Consider the following 20,257-nt stretch of genomic DNA (forward strand, 5'->3'; position numbering starts at 1 on the left):
TCGTGGATTATTGTGTGTGTGTGTGTGTGTGTGTGTGTGTGTGTGTGTGTGTGTGTGTGTGTGTGTAGGTGCGCGGATGGCACGGATGGAAACACGGATGGAAACAAGGACTATGATGACATTTTTAAACCTGCATCTTTTTCTTATCTTATTCATTGTATCTCATTGTATTTATTTGTTGTCATGTCTACCCCCTTTATTTTATTTTAACTGCATCCTGCACTTCATTTGAGTTCTCCTGGTCTCAATTTGTTGTTGAGTTCTTGCTTACTACTTGTGGTTTTATGACATTTGTGACTGGTTTATTGTTTTGTGAAGCACTTCTGTGTTTTTAAAGGTGCTGCTAGATAAAGTTCCTATGAAGTTGTTATTATCATTATTATTATTCACAGTTCGTGTTGCACTTTACTGTCCCGTCTAAATAAACAGGACATTTGCATTTATGTTTAGGCTATGCAGTTATGCAGTGTCGTTTTTAATCATATTTTACATTGGGGTGCCTTGGGATTTTATGCACTTTTGAAAGGTGCCCTGAAAAAAGTTTGAGAAAGGCTGATCTAGAGTTACTTTTCCACTATTTACAGTTTCCCTTATGAAGTGATACTTGATATCAATGTGCTTGCACCTTTGCCTGTTTACTGGGTTTTTGGCTGGGGCTATAGTGCCTTGATTATCCTCATACACCTCAGTATGTGCATACTGATATTTGTCTATACCTCTAAGTAGCTGATCTAAATAGATACATTCCTGTATAGCTGACACTAAGGACATGTATTCTGCCTCACAGGTAGATAGTGCCACTGTTGGTTGTTTCTTTGTTTTCCATGAGATCAGATAGCTTCCTTCTCTCAGGCTGACACAATATCCTGTCATACTACGTCTGTCTGATGCATCTGATGCCCAGTCAGCATCCGTATACACTCTTAGACCTAGTACCTCTGTGTCATTTCTCTTAAAGCATAACTCCTGTTCTGCTGTGCCTTTGAGTTATCTGAACACATGTTTAACTGTGCTCCAGTGTTCCTCTGTAGGTTCAGCAAAGTGCTGAGAAAGTCTGCTGACCACAAAACTTAAATCTGGTCTAGTGCACGTGGACAAGTAAATTAAACTTCCCACTGCCTCTCTGTACTTTCTTGGCTCTTTCATTTTTTCAGCATTTTCTGTGTAGTCAAGTTTAGACTCACATGGGGTCTCTCTGGGCTTGCAATCCTGCAATTCAAATCGTTCTAGTATTTTGCCTATGTATTTCTTCTGAGTCATTTTAACTTCACCTTCTGTTTGGCAAAAATCTATCCCTAGGAAATGTTTCATCTTTCCCAAGTCTTTCATTTTGAACTTTTCAGTCAACATACTCTTTACTCGTTCCAGTACATTTTAATTACTTGCTGCTAAGATCAGATCGTCGACCCACACGATCAAGATTACTTTTTCGTTATGTTTCTCTCTTGTATATACACAGTGATCAGCAGGGTTCTGTATGAAATCGTTCTCACTTAGACATGTATGTAACATAGCATTCCAGTTTCTACCTGACTGCTTGAGTCCATAAAGAGACTTCTGTAACTTACATACAAGTTTTTCACCTGTTTTTGGCTTTTTCTCATAGCCTTCTGGTTGCTCCATATAGATTTCACAGTCAATTGGTGCATGCAAATAGGCTGTCTTAACGTCCATCTGGTGTAAGATTAGGCCTTCCTGTGCTGCTTTTTGCATGACCACTCTGATACTTGTCATATCAGCTGGGGGTGAAAATGTCTCGTCGTAGTCAGTTCCCTGTTTTTGACTGTAGCCTTTTGCTACAAATCTTGCTTTGTGTTTGTCTGATCCATTGATGTTGCTTTTGAGTGCGTAGACCCATTTTCCCCCCACTGCCTGTTTACCTGGTGGCAAATGGGTGAGGTTGAAGGTCTCATTCTCCTCCAGAGAGCGCATCTCCTCGTCCATGGCATCCTTCCACTCTCTTGAGTTTGTGGACACTATGGCGTCATGGTAAGTTTGGGGAATGCCACAGACTGCTCTGTAGCAAAAATCTGTGCATGTCTGTATTTTATCATTTGTATCCTCAGTCTCAAAATCCTGCAGATGAGCTGGTCTCTTTTTGTTTCTCTGTGGGTATCTTTTGGTCACAGTCTCTGTGACTTTACCCGGCTGTGTGCGTTCAGTCTTTTCAGGTAAAGTCTCAGGTTCACATGTCTGGCCTGATACATTCTCCACATTTTCATCAACAACATTTACATCTTTGTCATTGACCGTGGGGTGTATATCCCCATCACCATATTCTATGTGTGATTCATTTGTTTGTTTCTCTTTTTCTTTTGCCATCATGGTTGTGAATTTCACCAACCTGTGCTTTTGGATTCTCTCTTCGTCTGGGTAATACATTAGATAAGCTGGGCTGTTTTTATCGTAGCCAATGAAAACACCTTGCTCGCATCTAGAGTCTAGCTTTCCCTTTTCTTGCTTGTAAGCAAAACATGTCGATCCAAATTTCTGCAGCTTGGATACGTTTGGTTCTTTTCCTGTGAAAAGCTCGTATGGCGTTTTCTTTGTTCGCCTGCTGTAGCACCTGTTTCTCACATAAGCGGCTGTCTGCATAGCGTAGTTCCATAGTTTGCCTGTTAACTCGCTTTCTATCAGTAAGCATCGACTCATATCATAGAGAGTTCGCCAACTTCTCTCTGCTGTTCCGTTTTGGTGGGGTGAATAAGGTGCAGACGTCTCATGTCTAATCCTATTTTTAGTTAACAGTGCTTGGAAGTCACGGCTTGTAAACTCAGTGCCGTTGTCTGAACGAATACACTTGACTTCTCCATAAGGTGCTATGTCGGCTAAGAACCTTTCTGTGGCTTGCACTGTATCGCTTTTTGTCTTTAGAAAATACACCATCACGGTGCCTGAATATTCGTCTGTAAAAGACTGTGCATATCTGTGTCCTTCTGCACTCGGTGTAGACATGGGGCCAGTTAAATCAGTATGGACTAGTTCTAAGGGTTTCTCAGACTTTCTATCTGGTTCCCTATTTCTTGTCTGTGTGAATTTTCCTTTTGTACACACTTCACATAACCAGATAGGTTTAACTGTACTTCCCCTTATTTCCATGCCTTTCACCACACCTTGTAACTTTTGTACATCTTCATAATTGCAATGTCCCAAAATTTCATGCCAAGTTTGCATGTCATGACACCCTTTTCCATTTGTCAATATTTTCCATAACAGTTTGCAAGTAATACAGATTTCCATTCTCGTGGATGTCAAACCTGCTACCGTCCTTGGTAATCATGCGACTGTCTCCTTTCTCGAAAGTGATCGTCGCTCCTCCGTTTGTTGCTCTTGCCACTGAAAAGATGTCATGTGGGTATGAAGGTATGTGCTGTGCCCCCCCACTCTGACCACCTGGGGCTGTGCTCTGTGCTGCGGTCCGGTGTCGTCTAGTAGATATACAATTGCTGTTCCTCTCCGTTGTGCTATTCCGTTGCATTTGGTCCCATCAGCCAACTCCACTGAATGGGTCTCAGACTGGAATGAGTCATCAAAACTGTCAAACTTTTGGATATCGTTCACAATGTGGGATGTTGCTCCTGCATCTACCATGATGCCTTTCATCTTTACATTGTCAGGTGGTAACTCATGCTTTGTGTGTTTTGCCTTGAAGAGATGGTCACTGTTTTGTTGCTCTGATTCTTTCTGACGCCATCTTGTCCCCCCTTTTTCTGGCATAGTGACTCGTGGTGTGTATTATTTTTACAGTAACCACACCACACTTTTCTGTAACATTTTCTTGCCTTGTGCCCTCTCATTCCACACTTGTAACATGTCATGTTAGCATCCTCTTTTCTGCTAGCGGGCATTTTGGTGGGACCTCGGCCTTGACTAGTATTAGTCTTCATCACATTATCTGTAGTTTCCATTTTCTCCGCCTCTTCATATACACGTAGTCTCCTTTTAAAGTCGATGAATGTAACGTTATCTTCGTTTTGCGTTACATGAACAGCTAATGGCTAAAAAGAGTCTGGTAATCCACCTAATATCATGGCTATAGTCAGTCCATCGCTCATGGTCTCACCTGCATCTCTCAGGGCCGTAATGATGTTCTCCGCCCTTATTAGGTAGTCCGTAACACTCTCGTTTTCTGCCACATGTAGCTTGGTCAACGATGTATATAGATTTATTATTCGCGGCTTGCTTTTTCCAGAATAATGTTCTTTCAGAATTCTTAGAGCCTTCCTGCCATCTTCAGCGGCATCATGTCTGATCAGTGATAGGTTTTTTATCATCTATCAGTCTTATTAACTCAGCATAGTGTTAGAAATAATCAATATATTGAAGCGGAACTTTAAAAGGTAATTCACTGTTTCTGGACGGATCATATTTGTCCACTTCCGGTAGTATTACCGGATGTTGTTTTTAGCCTCAGATAGCATAAAGCTAATATTGTATTGCATATATGAGTAGAGGGAGAAGGACCAGTGGAGTTACATACTAAACACACCGCCTCTACCTCTCACTCATTGATGCTGCAATGATACAGTTGCCTGTTTAATACCTGATAAACCTCAGAAGAATTGCATAATAGAATATCGTAGATGAGAGCTCCAGGACTTCACTAACAAGATGGCGACGGTGACGTCATAAGAGAACCCGCCCCCGACGACGTCAGCCTATAGAGGAATCCGGAGAACCCCATGGGACAAGCGGCCAACAGGATCCAGCCCCCGCTACCAACCAATGAGAGCACGAGAGCGGAGCGCGTCTTATTTTGAAGTTGTTTATTGAATGGTCGGAAAGGGGTGGTTCTATAAAACATGTTTGTATTGTCAAATCGAGCTCTCTTTGGTTCCGGACCGCCAGACAGTAACTACTGATGAGCTCCACTCAGTCAGAGGCCTGTGGACGCGTGTCCCGGGCTATTGAGCCACAGCTGTGAAACTTTTGTAAAACCTACTACTGCATCCATTATTAAACACTCCTTTTATAACTTTTAAGGGAGTTTTGCTTTCTTTCTTTTAAACCGACTCCTGGGCTTCAAATAAACGAACATTTCTTACAATAGCAATCAGCATTCTTCTTTCTATCTTCAGCTAGCAGCTCCGGTGTATTGTTGGTGGGTTCATGTAAAATAGTTTCCTTTAATTTCAGGATATGTAGGCAGCCTAGGAATCTTGTTTCCCAAAGGTCATACTTATCTTCGGATCCATCGAACACGAGCTGTGGCGCCGAAACTCCCGTTGCTCTTGCTTGCCATTTTACAAGCGTGGCCGATTAGCTTGCCTTGCTATACTCTGTTTAAGCTAGCTCGTTAGCCTTCGCGTTATACGTCGCGTTAAACTTCTTCCGACACTTCTTCACTTAACTCCATGTTGGTCCATATAGTTTGTAGAAGTTCCGTGTAATACTTCTTCCGAAAAAACTATCTTATATCCAACTTTCCCTGGGCCCATAACCTGTTGAGCATGGAGGCGCAGTCTTCCTTCCCTCACGTTAGTGGAGATTAAGCAAAGAGTCATTCCTTCTCTCTTTAGCCTTCATCCAGGCATATTTATTTTAGGAATATCAACACTGTAGTTTCAACTACATCCCTCGTGTCTCACGCACGGATCATCACAGGTGATTGAACAGACAGAATTTACGTGCGCCGTGTGGTGACGTCACATATTACGTACCATAATACATGGAGTAAGGGCGCATCACAAAGTAAAACTTAACAGTGAAATTAAAAGGGGGCCATCCTTCTGTCTGTCACTGTGCAAATTACTGGAACCTGATAGGTCATAATAGTTTAAAACAGACATTCCTTAAAGAGGTAATGCTATAAAAAACGATCAAATAAGAAAAAGTGTCAATAAATGTAGATTAAAATGTAGAAAAGTGACTAGAAATTTGTGCAGCTATTATGCAAAGTGCAAGAGTGCCAGTTATAGTCCACCGGAGTTGAGCAGTCTCACCGCCTGTGGAAAGAAGCTCCTCCTCGGTCTCTGTCCTAGCTTTGAGGCAGCGTATGCATCTGCAGCAGGGTGAAAAGGCCAGTATTTGGGTGGGAGGCGTCTTGCTTGATTTTCCTGGCTCTCGCTATCACCCTCTTGCTGTATGTGTCCTCCAGGGTGGGGAGGGAGGACGTAATGGTTCGCTCTGCCGAGTGCACCCTGTGCAGTGCAGCTTCCATACCAGGCTGTGATGCAGCCTGTGAGGATGCACTCGACGGCTGCGGAGTAGAAGAGGTCTTCAGGATGGAGGGGGAGACCTTGAACTTCCTCAGCCGCCGCCTTGATTTGGAGACCAGGTGCTCTGTATGCAGCGACCATGAGAGGTCCTGGTTGAGGCGCACCCCTTGGTAGGCCTATTTAAAACTGGGGACCATCTCCACAGGTTCTCCACTTATGATGAGCCCACTGCTCTGCTTCCTCCTGAAATCCACCATTTCCTTAGTGTTGATGACATTTATGGCAAAGGTTGTTGGTCTGACACCACAGTGCCAGGTCTGCCACGTGGTTCAGGTAGCCCTGCTCGTTGTTGTCGGTGATAAGACCCAGCATCACGGTGTCATCGGCAAATTTGATGATGGAGGTTGAACTGCTGGAGGCTTTACAGTCATGTGTATAGATGTTGTAGAGCAGTAGACTCAGAACGCACCCCTAGGGGGTGCCCGTGTTGAGGGTCAGGTCCTGAAGTTACACCTCCCCCCACTCTGACCACCTGAGGCCGGTCACAAGTGTTAGTCATTACACTAAATGGAGTTCAGCCATCGTTAATGTCATTATTTACACCTGGGATAATTTAATGTAAGATCTCCAATGTGGAATAACACGGGTAAAATGAAAATCCCTTGATCAGAAACTCAATAAAATACAAAACACAATAAATAACATTCATTAACAGAAACTCCATGTCATTGTTTGAAGTACTTTATTCATGCAGGTCAGTTTCCAAAACAGCAATACAATGCAAATAACTATAATCAAAATTGTGTAAAATCAGCTACTGTTGCAAATCCATTGTATTGTTTAATTGAGTTCATGTTTTCTGGAGTTCTAAAAATGTAAAACCTCTGTGTTTCAAGTCATTAAATCAAACTGAACTCATTCCAAGCTAAACTAAAACATGCCTCTCTTATTTGCAATTTCAAAACTTACTGGATTTGAAGTGTTCAACTAGCTGGCAGTGTCTAAGAAAGAAGCTCCCCCCCCCCCCCCCCCCCCCCCCCCAACACTGGTGATATAGAGCAGATTTACAGCTATCAATAACCAACTAACACTAGTACAAACCTCTGTAGTAAATAGGCCTAAACTAGAAATATAGAGTTCAACGTGAGCATGTGCTATCAGTATTTTATTCTCCCGTTGTCCTTAAAGCCCTGGACTTACCTGTAGCCTCTGCAGGTCTCCAGCAGCCTCTGTGCTCTGTGTTACTCCAAGTGAACAAGTTTCAGTTTGGGCACTGAAGGGGACAGGTTAAGTCATGAATGATGAAAGTTTTAGCATTTCAGAAAGGTAGAAAGATATTTCTTTAATCAGCGTGACGATTTTATCAAGTTTGTTTTACGTGACATAATAAACTGATTATTATTTGGAGCTGATTATTTTAAGAATGAGGAGTCGAATCATTTGAAGCGGTTATAGTGATGGTTGTTTAAGCGCTGGGCATTATTTCGGGCACATGTGGACAACATTACTGCACAATTCCGTTTATTAAAAACAAGGTTCGACAATGGACAGGTTTATGTGAACGCCTTGCGGAAAATTTTCTTTAAACATAATTCTATTACATTTGTTTTAGCAGTTAGAAAATGTTCAGCAACGCCATATGGAGCTTTGTTTTTTTGCGATTGGTAAGCGTAACACAATGGAACAAACGTGCAGATTAGATTTAATACCAAACATGATACAGTTCAGTTAAATCTACAGATTTACACAAGTATCGCCTAGACTGCTGCTGAAAGTATTCAGCTCTCTAAGGTCACACACAACATCAGAATACTATACTTTTAACGTTAAAGTACAAATAAAAAAAACTCCGCCTAAATCATATACGTCAAGCATAAAAAAATGCTACAGCACAGTAAGAAACTAAAACAATCAGGGAGGAGTAAAGCGAGTAAAAACTGTCCCAAAATACTAAAAACAGACGTGGACGTCGGCAATTCCTTTCCTCCTGTGAACATCGCAGTAGAACGCAACGCGCTCAGCCACAGGCGGGAAGAGGATAGTGTCACGAGCATCAGGAGGCGGCGAGCGGCGACGCAGTCGGACGACGATCCTGAAAAAAGAGCAGATGAAACAAATGAAGCGTCTGCAAGTGTTGTCTCAAAGCACGTGGTTCCTTCCGAGTTATCGACGTGGAGTTCTGCTTCTCGAGTCGTTCTCCTCAGAGATCCCAGACTGAGACCTCTCTCTTTTCCGGATGATGCCACACATTTAAACTGAAACTAGCTGATCAGCAAGTTATGCATTACCAACAAATTGACATGTTGGTGAAAGGCACCTTCTACGCATGCTTTCTCAAACCTTGTTTTCCCTACAAGATCTGGAGACAGCCTCTGCCTGTTCAGGGCCGAATTTAAGACAAAAACCAGTCTACCTCAGGCCTATTCTCACCTTAACATGCCAGGGCTTAATAAGCGTAGCGTGCAGGCGGTGGCGGAGGCAGCCGTTCTGCGTAGGGGTCCCTGGCGCGTGGAATTCCGTATGCTGGGACCCGGGAAACGGGAGAGAGTCTGGAGCGCTCGTAGGAGTAGCCATTACTGGCGGGGGGCATTGGTGCGCTAGGCGCTCTCCTTAGGGGACTGCGATCTCGGGCGTAGTACGAGGACGGAGGAGGTGGGAGGGGGCGACGGTCATACGGGTCGAGCGACGAGGTCATAAGGCGGTCTCGGACGACGGCTGGAGGGGGAGGGGGAGGAGGGGCGCCACCACGTTGGTCCTCGTATGAGGGGATGCCATACGGACGGGCTCTGTACTTCTCGTAGTAATCTACAACACCATATCTGTCCCTCTCACCCTCATAGGGGCGCTCGGGATAAACAGCACGTCTAGGGGGAGGGGGTGGCAGAGGAGGAGCGGGGTAACCTGGGGGTAGGTGGCTGAGGCGCCCTCTCATGTAGCTAGGCGGAGGGGGAGGCTCATGCCTCTCTCCTGGATAACGAGGAGGCCAATAGCCTCCCCTGTCTGGGGGAGGAGGGGGGTAGTCATCCCGTTCGTCGTGTCTGGGTCGGCTCTTAGAAATCTGGACATGGATGCGTTTGCCTAAATACGAAGAAAAAAACAATAAAGAAAAAACGATTTGAATACCCAGATTTAAAGTGAGACAACAACAGCCTTACTATTTTTTAAATTGTGCATTACCTTGAAATTCAGAATTGTCCAGTCCCTTGATGGCATCCATGGCCTCATCAGAGTTGGACATGTGTACAAAAGCAAAATTCTTGACGACAGCACACTCTGAGACTGTGCCGTACTCTTCAAAGAGAGCCCGGAGCTCGTCATCAGCTCCCTTTTCTACATTAGCCACATGCAGTTTGACAGATCCCTGGTTTTTCCCGTGGCTGGCCTCCACGTTGATCGGTGTGCCGTGAAGCTTGTACAGGTGCAGATTCTTGATGGCTTTAGTGGCAGCCTTGCGGTCATCCATGTGGATGAAGGCGTAGTTCTTGATGATTGCACATTCTGTGACCGTGCCGTACTGGGTGAAGAGAGCCTTGATCTCCTCCTGGTCTGCCTCTCGGGGGAGGTTCCCCACAAAAATCTTCACCATTGTTAAAGAGCTGTCTCAGAGCAAATAAACAAATGGAAATAGGGAGGAGGGATGAAAAAACATAACATTACATTACATTTTACACCAAGTAGTCATTGTTACACAGTATGCCTTACTCCTTTTCTTTGACACAAGTCCCAGAGGTAAATTAAGTAGGCCATTGCATTGCAAAATGGATAACCCCCCATTAACCAAGGCAGCAATTCTACATTTACTGGTTATTTGACAGGAGTTATCGAACTTAATTTAACATGAAACGTTTCTATGAGCTGTGTCGCTATAAAGCTATGCATGGTTTAGGTCTAAACACAACTACTGGTCTTGCTTTAGCAAATTTGCTAGTGCTAGCTGTGGTTAGCTTTCTAGCCACGCCATTACACAAAGCACCGTTCTCCATATTAACACACAAAGTAAAGGTGACTGCAGACGATAGATTATAATATATATTTAGTCTGCTGTTTATATCGAGCAGCTTTTCATTAAGGCTTTATGTTACCTTTTATACCGGGCGACCTCGACAAAGACTTCAAACCCGTTTCAGGATCTTTCCTCTAATGCTTCCGTTTGGGTTTTGTATTTAGCTTTCTTTCTTCTTTGTTTCGCCATTACTGCCGAATCACCACCACAGCGCCCCCCAGCGTCCAGGAGGATATGCAAGCCATTGGGGTTTTATGGATTGTGTTTACAAATCATTGTAATTCGTGTATAAGGGAAAAAAATAAAAAAGAGTTTCCAACTAATATAGTTCTACTTTGACTACTGTTCTCTGGCTGCTAGCACAACACATGCTACAGTGAAAAAACTGAAATGTTGGCTTTAATTTATTATGTCAATACATTTCACATAACTGTATTAGGTAAGTTGAGAGCAATAATAATAAGTTCAACCTTAGATTTGTTCGGGGTATTGCTTTCAACTTACGTAATACAGTTATGTGAAATCTGTTGAAATAATACATTCAATTCAAGTCAACGTTTTTTCAGTATCCACTTATTTTATCTTTTTAATAACACTGCTACCTTGCTCATGTTGTCCACCTGGCTGGGTACTTTTGTTAGTTGTAATTTGTATAATATTTTATGCATGTCTCTTAATTGATATTTTAATATTTTGCCACTTTACTTTTACTGTAACAATGTACATGTCCCCTCTGTGGGACTAATGAAGATATTCTGATTGTGATTAACATGGTTTTAAAAGTTATTGAAATATTTGTACACTTTGTCAATATCACGCGACAAACACTCGCTGATACAATAAATTAGTACTGGTATTTGAAAAATAAGTCATATTTTCATTTGTATTGTGTTTTTATGTAAGCTTTGAAAGGCTGTGATTGCCTAGTATTAATTTTGTATTATGTACATTGCTTACAATTGTTTTATAACTATTTGTTCTCGGTGCTGCCTTGATTTTGATTCAGTTTATTTTATTAATAAGGAAATTAATAGTTCTACAGTAAGTATTTAAACTAAATTGGTTTGGTGCCCTTCCAGTAACCTACATCCCAGTCCAAGTTTAGTAATAACTCACCTTGTGCCTTATTTATATTTACCATAATCATCAATCTTTTACTGCTTATGTTTAGTAAAATGGTGCATAGGAATGCAAGTAAGTACTTCTCAGATTGTGTTGATGTGTAATACAGGGTGTAGTTTCCCGATGCTTGGCAGTGTTCGTGCCTGGCAGATACAAAGTAATGACACCAGACTGTACTTACTTTCTGTTTCAAGTTTCATCAACGGAAATTCCAGTGCTTAAACGCTACATTCAGGAGCTCATCTATGGATGGTAAATTAGAGAACAACATGCCAAAACAAAGAGAAAAACATATTTACAAAGTTAGCAGGAGGTAGAGAGAAGATGTTTAAATGCAATTGTATAGGGCTAATGGGACATTCAGTACAGTCATTTAAAGTACCCATGCAATGATGTATTTTATTATAGAATGCTGTTCTAATATTTTTCCAATAAACAGTCGTCATATAATATGCCTTTAAACATTTCGCAACTGCAGAAGTTGACCTGGAAGGTTGCATTTTCATTTGATTCTTACTATATTTACTATTCTTACAGAGTAACAGTCTAAAAACTACATTTCAGACCACTTACATGTTAATAAATGTTCTGTTAATTAGTTAACCGATTCATTTTAACGCTGGAGGTAATGACTTGAAATGGATCATTCACCTGTAGAAATGTACATAGTGTGCTAGTGTGTGAACGTGGAAATGTGTTGTTAGGCTGAAAAGTTGGCTAAAATGTTAACCTATTTCCCAGCAAAAACGTACATGCTAACCTTACGAGCAGAAATTGAAATAAAACTTTCCCCCTTCATTGCTTTGGAACAATACGTTTTACGAACTTGCACTTGAACGCAGCACTGCTCTGTGTCTTGTGAGAATGACGAAACTCATAAGAGAAGAACAGCTTGCAGAGACGGGCAGGAGGCTTCCTGTTCTCTCAGCGCCAGCACAGTTAGATTCCTCGGAGTGCCTTAAACTTGATTTGATTGGCATTTTTCTGTTTCTTATCATTAAAAAAATCGACATTCAGGTAAGGCCGAGACCTAGAACTGTGATTGTAAATGCAAATTAAACTAGTTGACATGGGATGCAACTAACGGTTTAAGTGTTATCTTGGATTGTTCGTATGATGTGATTGTTGATTGTTATCGCTTATTGTTTTCTATGAAATCCATAAAATGTCAGACAGAAAGTGAACAAGGTCAGTTTCTCAAAGTCTGAAAGTGGCCTATGTTTTTTGCAAACCACTTGATCTCGCCTTATATTTCTGTTTTCTGTCCCACAGCCTTTTATCACCCAAAGTTCACAGGTCAATCCACTTTCTCTTGGTCTGTTCATTATCCATGATGAACGTGTCCCAGCAATTGGAGACAGAGGAGGACCTCCTCCCTTGTCTCCACATCAAGCTGTACCACCCTCAGCAGAGTTCTAAGGGCCTTTACGAGCTCATCCCTCTGGGGAAAAGAAGCAAGCACCCAGCAGAGGACCCTTTCAGGCTGGGGCGTGACGGCCAAGCCTGCACCGTCGCCCTGCTCGACAACCGGGTGTCCCGCAAACAGCTGGCCCTCCAAGCCTACCACACAGCCAAGAGCCCTGGCATGCTGTTCACCATCCAGAACCTGAGCCAGAAGGCCCGGCTGTCTGTGAACAGCTCAGCGTTGGACTTCCTTGAAAAAATTGATCTCCCGGACAAAGCCCTGATCCGGTTCGGAGAGTACGAGATGCTGATCATCCGGGACTCCGGCGAGGCCAAGGCCAGCTTCGAGGTGGAGTTTGAAGTCCTGACAGTGCCTCCATCCAGAGAGACTTGCGCCTGTGTGCCTAGCATAACCCCCGTCTTGGATACAGGGTCATTTATTACAAACAGTTTGCCAGGGGAACTCAGAATAATTGGCCCTCTTGAGACGGACGAGACTGCCATATGTTATTCATGAGGTAGAGACACAAACTGCTGTGTCATTGATATATTGGCATGCTTGGACTGGATCCCTCTTTGTAATGTGAAACCATATTATTATTCTACGCCCTATACCCTCCCCAAAGCTGTGATTTTAATACAATATCTACTTTTAAAATGCCTTCTTATTCCTCTTTGTTCATACTTTCTTTTTTTGCATATTAAAGTCTGTTTTTGTTAAACGGTGTTATGAAAGATGTCACTACCCTCATACAGCACTGTTACCTGAACACAAAGCGGAGTTAACATATAACTGATTAGAAACAGGTTCGTCCAGATTTGCATTTGATAAATTTGGTTTCACATGTCAGTTTGAGATCCTGGGAAAAACTAACATAATGGAAATGTATCCTTCTTTAGCACAAAGTTCTCGGAACCTTTTGTATTTTCTCTTCACTTTGTTTCACTCAATTGTTAAGAATGTATAATGAAGTTTTCTTTACTTACAGCATGTCAAACTATACGAAGACATCAAATTATGAGTAATACATCTACATTTCACCAAGAATAGTTCAATTAGATCAGAAATATGTACTTTTTCTCTGCTTAATATTATTGTAGAATATAAAATGTAGGATTTGGTTTCCTGGCACATTAAAGTTAAAGCAGTAGTTTAATATTATGCTTTATGTTACTGTAGCTTTCAAATAAATACAGTGAATTAAAATGTACACTATTTACATGTCACATAAAGTTATTTTGACATGTACAGCATTTGAGTAAATATAGGCTACTTTCCACCACTAACTTTAGAGGAGATCTTAACCTTGATGCATGGGTCAAGGTGTATTATTTTTTTTAACTGCATTATAGCAATCAGATAATATTTCCTTCAGCTGGCTAACACCAGCTTGAGTCATGGACCCTGTTTGGGTTGGGTCGGGAGAGTTTTTTAAAGTCTTACAACAAAGTCAGTTCTGATTGAGAATCCTTATCCTATTTTATTGCATTTACAAGCAGTGTTTCTCAGGAATGACAGGTATGCAAAGTGATAAAAAGTAATCTCTGTCTGAGGCATTAGCACCATAACAATGATGACACTGCCCATGATTTCTGGAAACTGCAATAAACCCAAGAAGGGAGTGTGCAGAGCGGAAACCTCAATCGACCTCAGAAACGAAAAGGGAATAGAAAAAAAGACACTTCTCATTCTTCAGATGTGGGATGATTCACTTTGACTTTTTTTACTGTCGTCGGCTTGCCACTAGCCCAGGATGTGTTCTGCCTTTCACCCAGTGTCAGTATTTTTGATTTGTATGATAGTCATTTTTCTCGCTCATGATGTATTATATCAACCATTGCTGAACAAGCACATCTTCAAGTCTGATCAGGAACGGGACATTTCCAAATCTAAAGTGACAGGTCAAGTGGGATAAAAAAACTAAAGACATTTTCACCACAATGTATTCACATTGAGACTGTTTTTGGAGGGTATGACATCACAGTTCAGTTGAGGAAAACCTGTGAATTATACCGTCTGTTCATATATCCCACTTTAGGAAAAATTGTTGTTCTACATTGTTTCAAAGAGGCAAGGTTGATTAAATAAAACGACTATAATTTCCGACTTGGGAGAAAAGTTTTTATTTACACATGTAAACTTCTCATACTGGAAAGAAAACATGTTAATAAATAACCAGAAAATACATGAATATGAAGAAAAGAGTAATAAAAAAGTTGTGTTTAAGGCCATGCAATGGTTTCAAGTGAACATTTCAGGGCATTTGGACAGTGTCACAATTTAAAACCTAGGTCAAAAGGGCTGGTTAGAGGAGTACTGTATATGGGACAGATTAGCTCTTCGTCAACTTTGAGAGTTCTTGCCTTAATAAGAAAATAGGATTGATTTGAATTTTCCATCAAACTTGTGTTTTGGTGTCATGAACTGCAGGGGCCAAAGAAGTTCCCAAGCAGGTTTTCCCAAGGACTGGAAAATCCCTACAGCTCACCAACATATGGACCGAACTATCCCTGGAGTTTTAAAACCCCCTCCTGGAAAAAACAGACACTTTACTCGAGATCTCAAACTAGACACGTCTTGTTTTCAAATTCATAAGGAACTCAGACTGCTTTACCTTTGCCTTCAGGGCTGTGTGATCTCATCTTTTACCAGCTCCAGACGCAAAACTGCTGTCCGACACACAGAGCAGGAACAGGCCTACAGACAGACACAAGGTCAGTGATTCATTACCTCATACACAGGGTGATGTAACAACAATGTAAGAAAAAATGTGTTTCGGTGACTTAAAGACTTTGGTAAGAAGCAAAACTAATTTCTTACAATACAATGTTTTCCAGATTTGACATTCTTTTAAAAAGTCTAACTTATTCTAGTTTATCAAACCTCTTTAAATCTTGTTTCAGCCAATTCATCAAGTGCAATGCATTCTACCTTCGCAGAAAAAGCCTACTTAAAAAAGGTACAAGAAAGTACTGCGACATCAGTGTCAGCTTTACTATACAAAAAATGGAATGCTACATTTGAAATATTTTAAAATTACTTCCTAAAAGGATTTTTTTTTGTTTAAGGACTTGACGGCTTACAGCAGTTACCAATTGCGTTCAAAAGGGAAATATATAAAATTAAAGAAGTTCATTTACATTTGTTTTAACGTCAATGATCATTATCAAATTATAATAATTACATTTATTATATTATTAATTTTTTTTAATGAATATTTTAAAGAATCTTGTACACCCTATGCGAACTCCACGTACACCCATTTGAGAGACAGTGTCTTACAGCATGAAAACATTGCAGTATAAATGCAAAACCACATTTATTGCATTAGTGGTGTTTTGAAATATAGATGAAACATTACCTACCTTTGCAATGGCTGCTGCTCATCTTCAGAGGAGGACTTACCCTGAGCTGGCGTCTCCTGCATAGTCTAACAACCTACAAAGAGCAAAAATACTAAGAATACCAAGACTGCATGCAAATTGTAGCACATACAAATACAAGGTCATTCATGTTGAGGAGCATGTAGTGGGAACTAAATGACAAATGAAGAATGAGTAATTGTGCCATCGCAAAATTAATTATAGGTCTATTTATAGGAAAACCACCAATTAGCTTAGCAGATGGTAGGCAAAGGAAATTGTCATGATGTGTAAAAGCAGGGGGACGCAGTCTGAGAACATTGGGTGTCGCCGCCTTTTAATCCATCCAGGGTTTGTCGACAGCCACATTTCCTTAGCTGTAATAAATTAAAGGGTATTAAGGGGAAAATGTACTTTTTGCTGAGTTTGCACATGTATTTTTCAGTGACAACGACTAAAGAAGGTATCAATTGACTTTGACAATGTCAGGGAACAGCGGCACAAAGAAATGTTGATCAAGCAGACAGTAATCCACTCATGATTTCAATTGAAAGCATACCGAGTGCTTCAATAACAAACGCTGACTGTTTCATCCCTTTTGATGTGTTTGAACAGGGCTGACCAAACACTACCTACCATGTGTTAAGCCCGTAACTCAAGGGTGTGAAGCTGAAGCGTGTTAGGAGTTTAACGCCTGGGTATTACTTAGAATTCCTGCCGAGCCATTAGACTTGAAAGCCTACCGCACAAGGAATAATTTGACAGTTAGAACGTAGTTTTTGGTTTAACTTGTTTATTAAAAAGCGATCAAATAAAAAGCAACTTGTAAAGTAAATCAAATCATACATAATGGTTGTCTAGAATCTATTTTCGCAAGAAAATTTAACACAAAAAAGAACAAAACCACCATGGAACTTTTGATTCGTCATGCTAACATTTGCCGCAAATCTGAAAGATTACCGTACAACCTGCCACACCAAGTATAAGGATTAAAAAGCAACTCTACACTGATCTTGTATTCTTATTTGATGAATATTTTGTAAATAAGCAACAACCTTAGTCTGAGAGCAATGGTATTGATCTCAAAGACTATGTATATTACATTTAAAAGGTCTTCCCTTGTTATAAAAAAAAGATCTCACAGTTGTTCATATCCATTTAGAAAAACTGAACAGCAGAGGACTTTTGGCATTAACAGTACTCCGTCACACTGAAATAGACTAGGCACATAGGCCAGCATCCTATTCTGAAAACATTTGAGGGATCTAAACAGTAAAACAAGCAGAGGAAAAGAAAAGGCATCAACAGCTCAGAAGATTATGTGAACTGTAGACATGGAATCAAATGATTTTAAGTACGGGGCTGTCTGCAAAACAGTATCTTCCAGTACGGCTCAGGCGAACGCAACGCAATCCGCCAAAGACGAGGGGGGTGTATAGCGCCACGTGCATCAGCAGACGACGACGACGGTCTTGCAATATTCTAAACCTGGGAAGAGAGCACACCACACATGTCAAGGAGCGGGTTTTACTCGCGCAAGACTGATCTTTGTTGTTAGAGCAGCAGTATTTGAGGATTCTGTCAGCAAGGGTTTAGTTTCTGTATATTGGTCTGGACTAGATCAGCAGGAATTAAGAGCTGTGGCTGATGGGGATGGTTTAAAGGGTGATTCTACCTCAACGGGGTCAGCTGTCAAATTCATTTTCGGTGCACATTTATTTCAGATTCTTCATCATGCTTACTTTCTTTTCAAGGATATTTACCATCCACTCTGTTCTCACCTTGAATGACACCCCGGGTGTCTAGTAGCCTGCATATCGGGGGGGGGGTGGTGGCGGCGGCCCTCTCTCTGCGTAGGGGTCCCTAGGGCGGTGAGCTGCGTACATCTGAGGCGCGTACATGGGAGCCCTGGACAGCGGGGAGAGCCGGGAGCGCTCGTAGGAGTACCCATTACCGGCTGATGGAGGAGGCGGCGGGGGGGCCCGCCTGATGGGGCTTCGATCTCTGGACATGTAGGACGGAGGGGGGAGGGGACGACGCTCGTACGGGTCATGGGACCCCATACTGAGACGTTCCCTTACCAGTGCCGAGGGAGGAGGCGGAGGAGGAGGGGCGCTGGAACGCCTGTCATCGTATCCGCCCAGGCTGTAGGGGCGTGCTCTATATTTCTCGTAGTAATCCACCATCGCGTAGTCGTCTCGCTCGCCGTAGCCGCGGTCGTGATAAGTTGCCCGTCTTGGGGGAGGGGGAGGCGGGGGCAGAGGTGGAGGGGCGTACGCGGACATGCGATCTCTGTACGGAGGCTCGGGCCTCTCCCCCAGGTAGCGTGGAGGGGGATAATAGCCTCCTCTGCTCGGCGGAGGTGGATAGTCCTCCTCCTCGGGTCCACCTTTGGGTCTGCTTTTTGATATCTGAACGTGTATGCGCTTTCCTGAGAGAGAGAAAATCATTGTCCCTCAAATCTAAAGTACAAAACAGTATGGACAAGGGATGTCACGAGTAAACCGATACATAAGAGCAAAGTCAAGGCCTATATTTTATAAAGTGTGTTATACTTCTTGTAACGCCAGCACTAGAGACTAATGGCGTCCCAGGTACGAACTCTCAGTACTTTTATCCTGACAGTTCGCCGGCACAGGAGAGCTAGCCATGTTAGGCGGGAGGTGGAACAAGGTTCGATGAAGTCACTATGGTGCGTTCAGGCTCTATTTAGCCTAAAAATAATATTGCTCAAAGGCAAATAATAACGTTATTTTGCTATGTTTAACTGCAGGTTTGTAAAATGTCGTTTTTCAACCAAAAGCGTCAAAAAAACATACAGCTTTCACAATGTAAAAAAGGTATTTGAGGGTGAATTATGAACATGAAATGTATTGTTTTTTCTTTGGCATCAGAAAATACAGTAAATATCAGTAACAAATGTATGGTATCGTGACATCCCTAGTTAGGACATCAAAGACAAGATGACTCCTTAACCTGCATGGAGTTGAATATTGACTTACCTTGGAACTCTGTGTTATCCAGGCCCTTTATGGCATCCATGGCCTCATCAGAGTTATCCATGTGAACAAAGGCAAAGTTCTTGACAATGGCGCACTCTTTCACCGTGCCATACTCTTCAAACATGGCTCGCAGCTCATCATCAAAGCCCTTTTCTACATTGGCTATGTGGAGCTTCACAGGGCCCTGGTTCTTCCCTCTGCTGGGCTCCACGTTGATGGGCCTTCCATCCAGCTTATGGAGATGGAGCTCACGGATGGCTTTGGTGGCTGACTTGCGGTCATCCATGTGGACAAAGGCATAGTTTTTGTACTTTGCACATTCCGTCACAGTGCCATATTTGGTAAAGAGAGCTTCCACGTCCTCCTTCTCAGTGTGCTGAGACAGGTTCCCAATGAAAATCTTCACCATAGTTGCTCCAGTGTGATCCTCTAAAAGGGAGAGACAGGATGATAAACCACAGGCCAGTATGTAATAACAGACAGTCTCCAGTGTGCGAGGGAATGGTGAATCTATCACGTCATCATCAGGATATAGACAGTTTGTAATCGAGACGCATGTCGGGTCAGGGCAACCACAGCAAAAACAATGCCCAAACAGGTCAACAAGAGGCCTCTTTAGCTTCGTATCTAAAGTATAACTTTTGTTGTATAATCATAAACGGTACGACTTTAAATTCAGCTCAAACGAAAAACCTTTAGTCGAGGAAGTTTCCGTGTTTGCACTTCCTGGTCAGAGCTGCTAGGCCCGGCTCGCATTAGCGAGCTAGCATTAGCTTCCAAGCTATTTCTCTCGTGGAACAGAAGCAAATAGAACTACATTCAACAATTAACAAATATCTTAAGCTATGTTTGAAGACTTGTACAAATGCAGGCCTTATACAATCAGAAACGAGTATATTTGAAGAAGGAGCAACTACTCACAGCTCGTGATCGGTCGAAAACTCCTGCCTGATAAGATCCACCGGATACGGTATGGAAATAGGCGTATAAGCAATGATGTGATTGGTGGATAAACGTGTCCATTTAAAAGTATGGACTATGATTGGTTAAAAGGATAACGACAGGTTTTATGCGGAAAAGGCTTTGTATTTGGTATGGCTTGTTTGGTAAGACTCGTTTTGTATAAAGTTAAATTTAATCAAACGTCTAAATGCTATAACTACACTGTGTATAGGTTATCTAAAATCGCATAGGATTTTCATTTG

At 42.0% G+C, this 20,257-nt stretch overlaps 3 protein-coding genes across 6 annotated transcripts; 1 reads left to right on the plus strand and 2 right to left on the minus strand.

The window, feature by feature from the left end:
- Positions 1 to 7,662: 7,662 nt before the first annotated feature.
- On the minus strand, positions 7,663 to 10,382 carry LOC134876344 (RNA-binding protein 4B-like). The gene is made up of 4 exons (XM_063901341.1): positions 10,241 to 10,382; positions 9,336 to 9,754; positions 8,589 to 9,236; positions 7,663 to 8,250 (listed from the first exon to the last, which is right to left on the minus strand). The coding sequence occupies exons 2-3, from the start codon at positions 9,742 to 9,744 to the stop codon at positions 8,605 to 8,607; spliced, it is 1,041 nt and encodes a 346-aa protein (XP_063757411.1). The 5' UTR covers positions 9,745 to 9,754; positions 10,241 to 10,382; the 3' UTR covers positions 7,663 to 8,250; positions 8,589 to 8,604.
- A 1,775-nt stretch (positions 10,383 to 12,157) lies between these two features.
- Positions 12,158 to 13,409, plus strand: tifa (TRAF interacting protein with forkhead associated domain). The gene is made up of 2 exons (XM_063900864.1): positions 12,158 to 12,300; positions 12,556 to 13,409. Exon 2 carries the CDS (start codon positions 12,614 to 12,616, stop codon positions 13,202 to 13,204), a length of 591 nt encoding a protein of 196 aa, XP_063756934.1. The 5' UTR covers positions 12,158 to 12,300; positions 12,556 to 12,613; the 3' UTR covers positions 13,205 to 13,409.
- Positions 13,410 to 14,795: 1,386 nt separating this feature from the next.
- Positions 14,796 to 20,026, minus strand: LOC134876030 (RNA-binding protein 4B-like). 4 transcript variants are annotated; one of them, XR_010167322.1, is made up of 6 exons: positions 19,974 to 20,026; positions 19,053 to 19,481; positions 17,832 to 18,481; positions 16,055 to 16,126; positions 15,303 to 15,387; positions 14,796 to 15,219 (listed from the first exon to the last, which is right to left on the minus strand). XR_010167322.1 is itself a non-coding variant. In XM_063900861.1 (4 exons), exons 2-3 carry the CDS (start codon positions 19,459 to 19,461, stop codon positions 17,853 to 17,855), a joined length of 1,038 nt encoding a protein of 345 aa, XP_063756931.1. In that variant the 5' UTR covers positions 19,462 to 19,481; positions 19,974 to 20,026; the 3' UTR covers positions 14,796 to 16,126; positions 17,832 to 17,852. The 4 variants fall into 4 exon arrangements, 2 of the variants coding, with proteins under 2 accessions (XP_063756931.1, XP_063756932.1); XR_010167321.1 differs by having other exon boundaries at positions 15,303 to 16,126; XM_063900861.1 differs by having other exon boundaries at positions 14,796 to 16,126.
- Between the last annotated feature and the right edge of the window lie 231 nt (positions 20,027 to 20,257).

Source organism: Eleginops maclovinus, chromosome 14 (assembly GCF_036324505.1).
Source record: "Eleginops maclovinus isolate JMC-PN-2008 ecotype Puerto Natales chromosome 14, JC_Emac_rtc_rv5, whole genome shotgun sequence".
Lineage (NCBI taxonomy): Eukaryota > Metazoa > Chordata > Actinopteri > Perciformes > Eleginopidae > Eleginops > Eleginops maclovinus.

What these genes read in the sequence shown, in the direction of transcription:
- LOC134876344 (XM_063901341.1), bottom strand. Translation starts at nt 9,744, where the DNA reads ATGGTGAAGATTTTTGTGGGGAACCTCCCCCGAGAGGCAGACCAGGAG. An exon ending in GGACAATTCTGAATTTCAAG is followed by an intron (nt 9,237 to 9,335) that starts GTAATGCACAAT and finishes CTTCGTATTTAG; the next exon opens with GCAAACGCATCCATGTCCAG.
- tifa (XM_063900864.1), top strand. Translation starts at nt 12,614, where the DNA reads ATGATGAACGTGTCCCAGCAATTGGAGACAGAGGAGGACCTCCTCCCT.
- LOC134876030 (XM_063900861.1), bottom strand. Translation starts at nt 19,461, where the DNA reads ATGGTGAAGATTTTCATTGGGAACCTGTCTCAGCACACTGAGAAGGAG. An exon ending in GGATAACACAGAGTTCCAAG is followed by an intron (nt 18,482 to 19,052) that starts GTAAGTCAATAT and finishes TCTCTCTCTCAG; the next exon opens with GAAAGCGCATACACGTTCAG.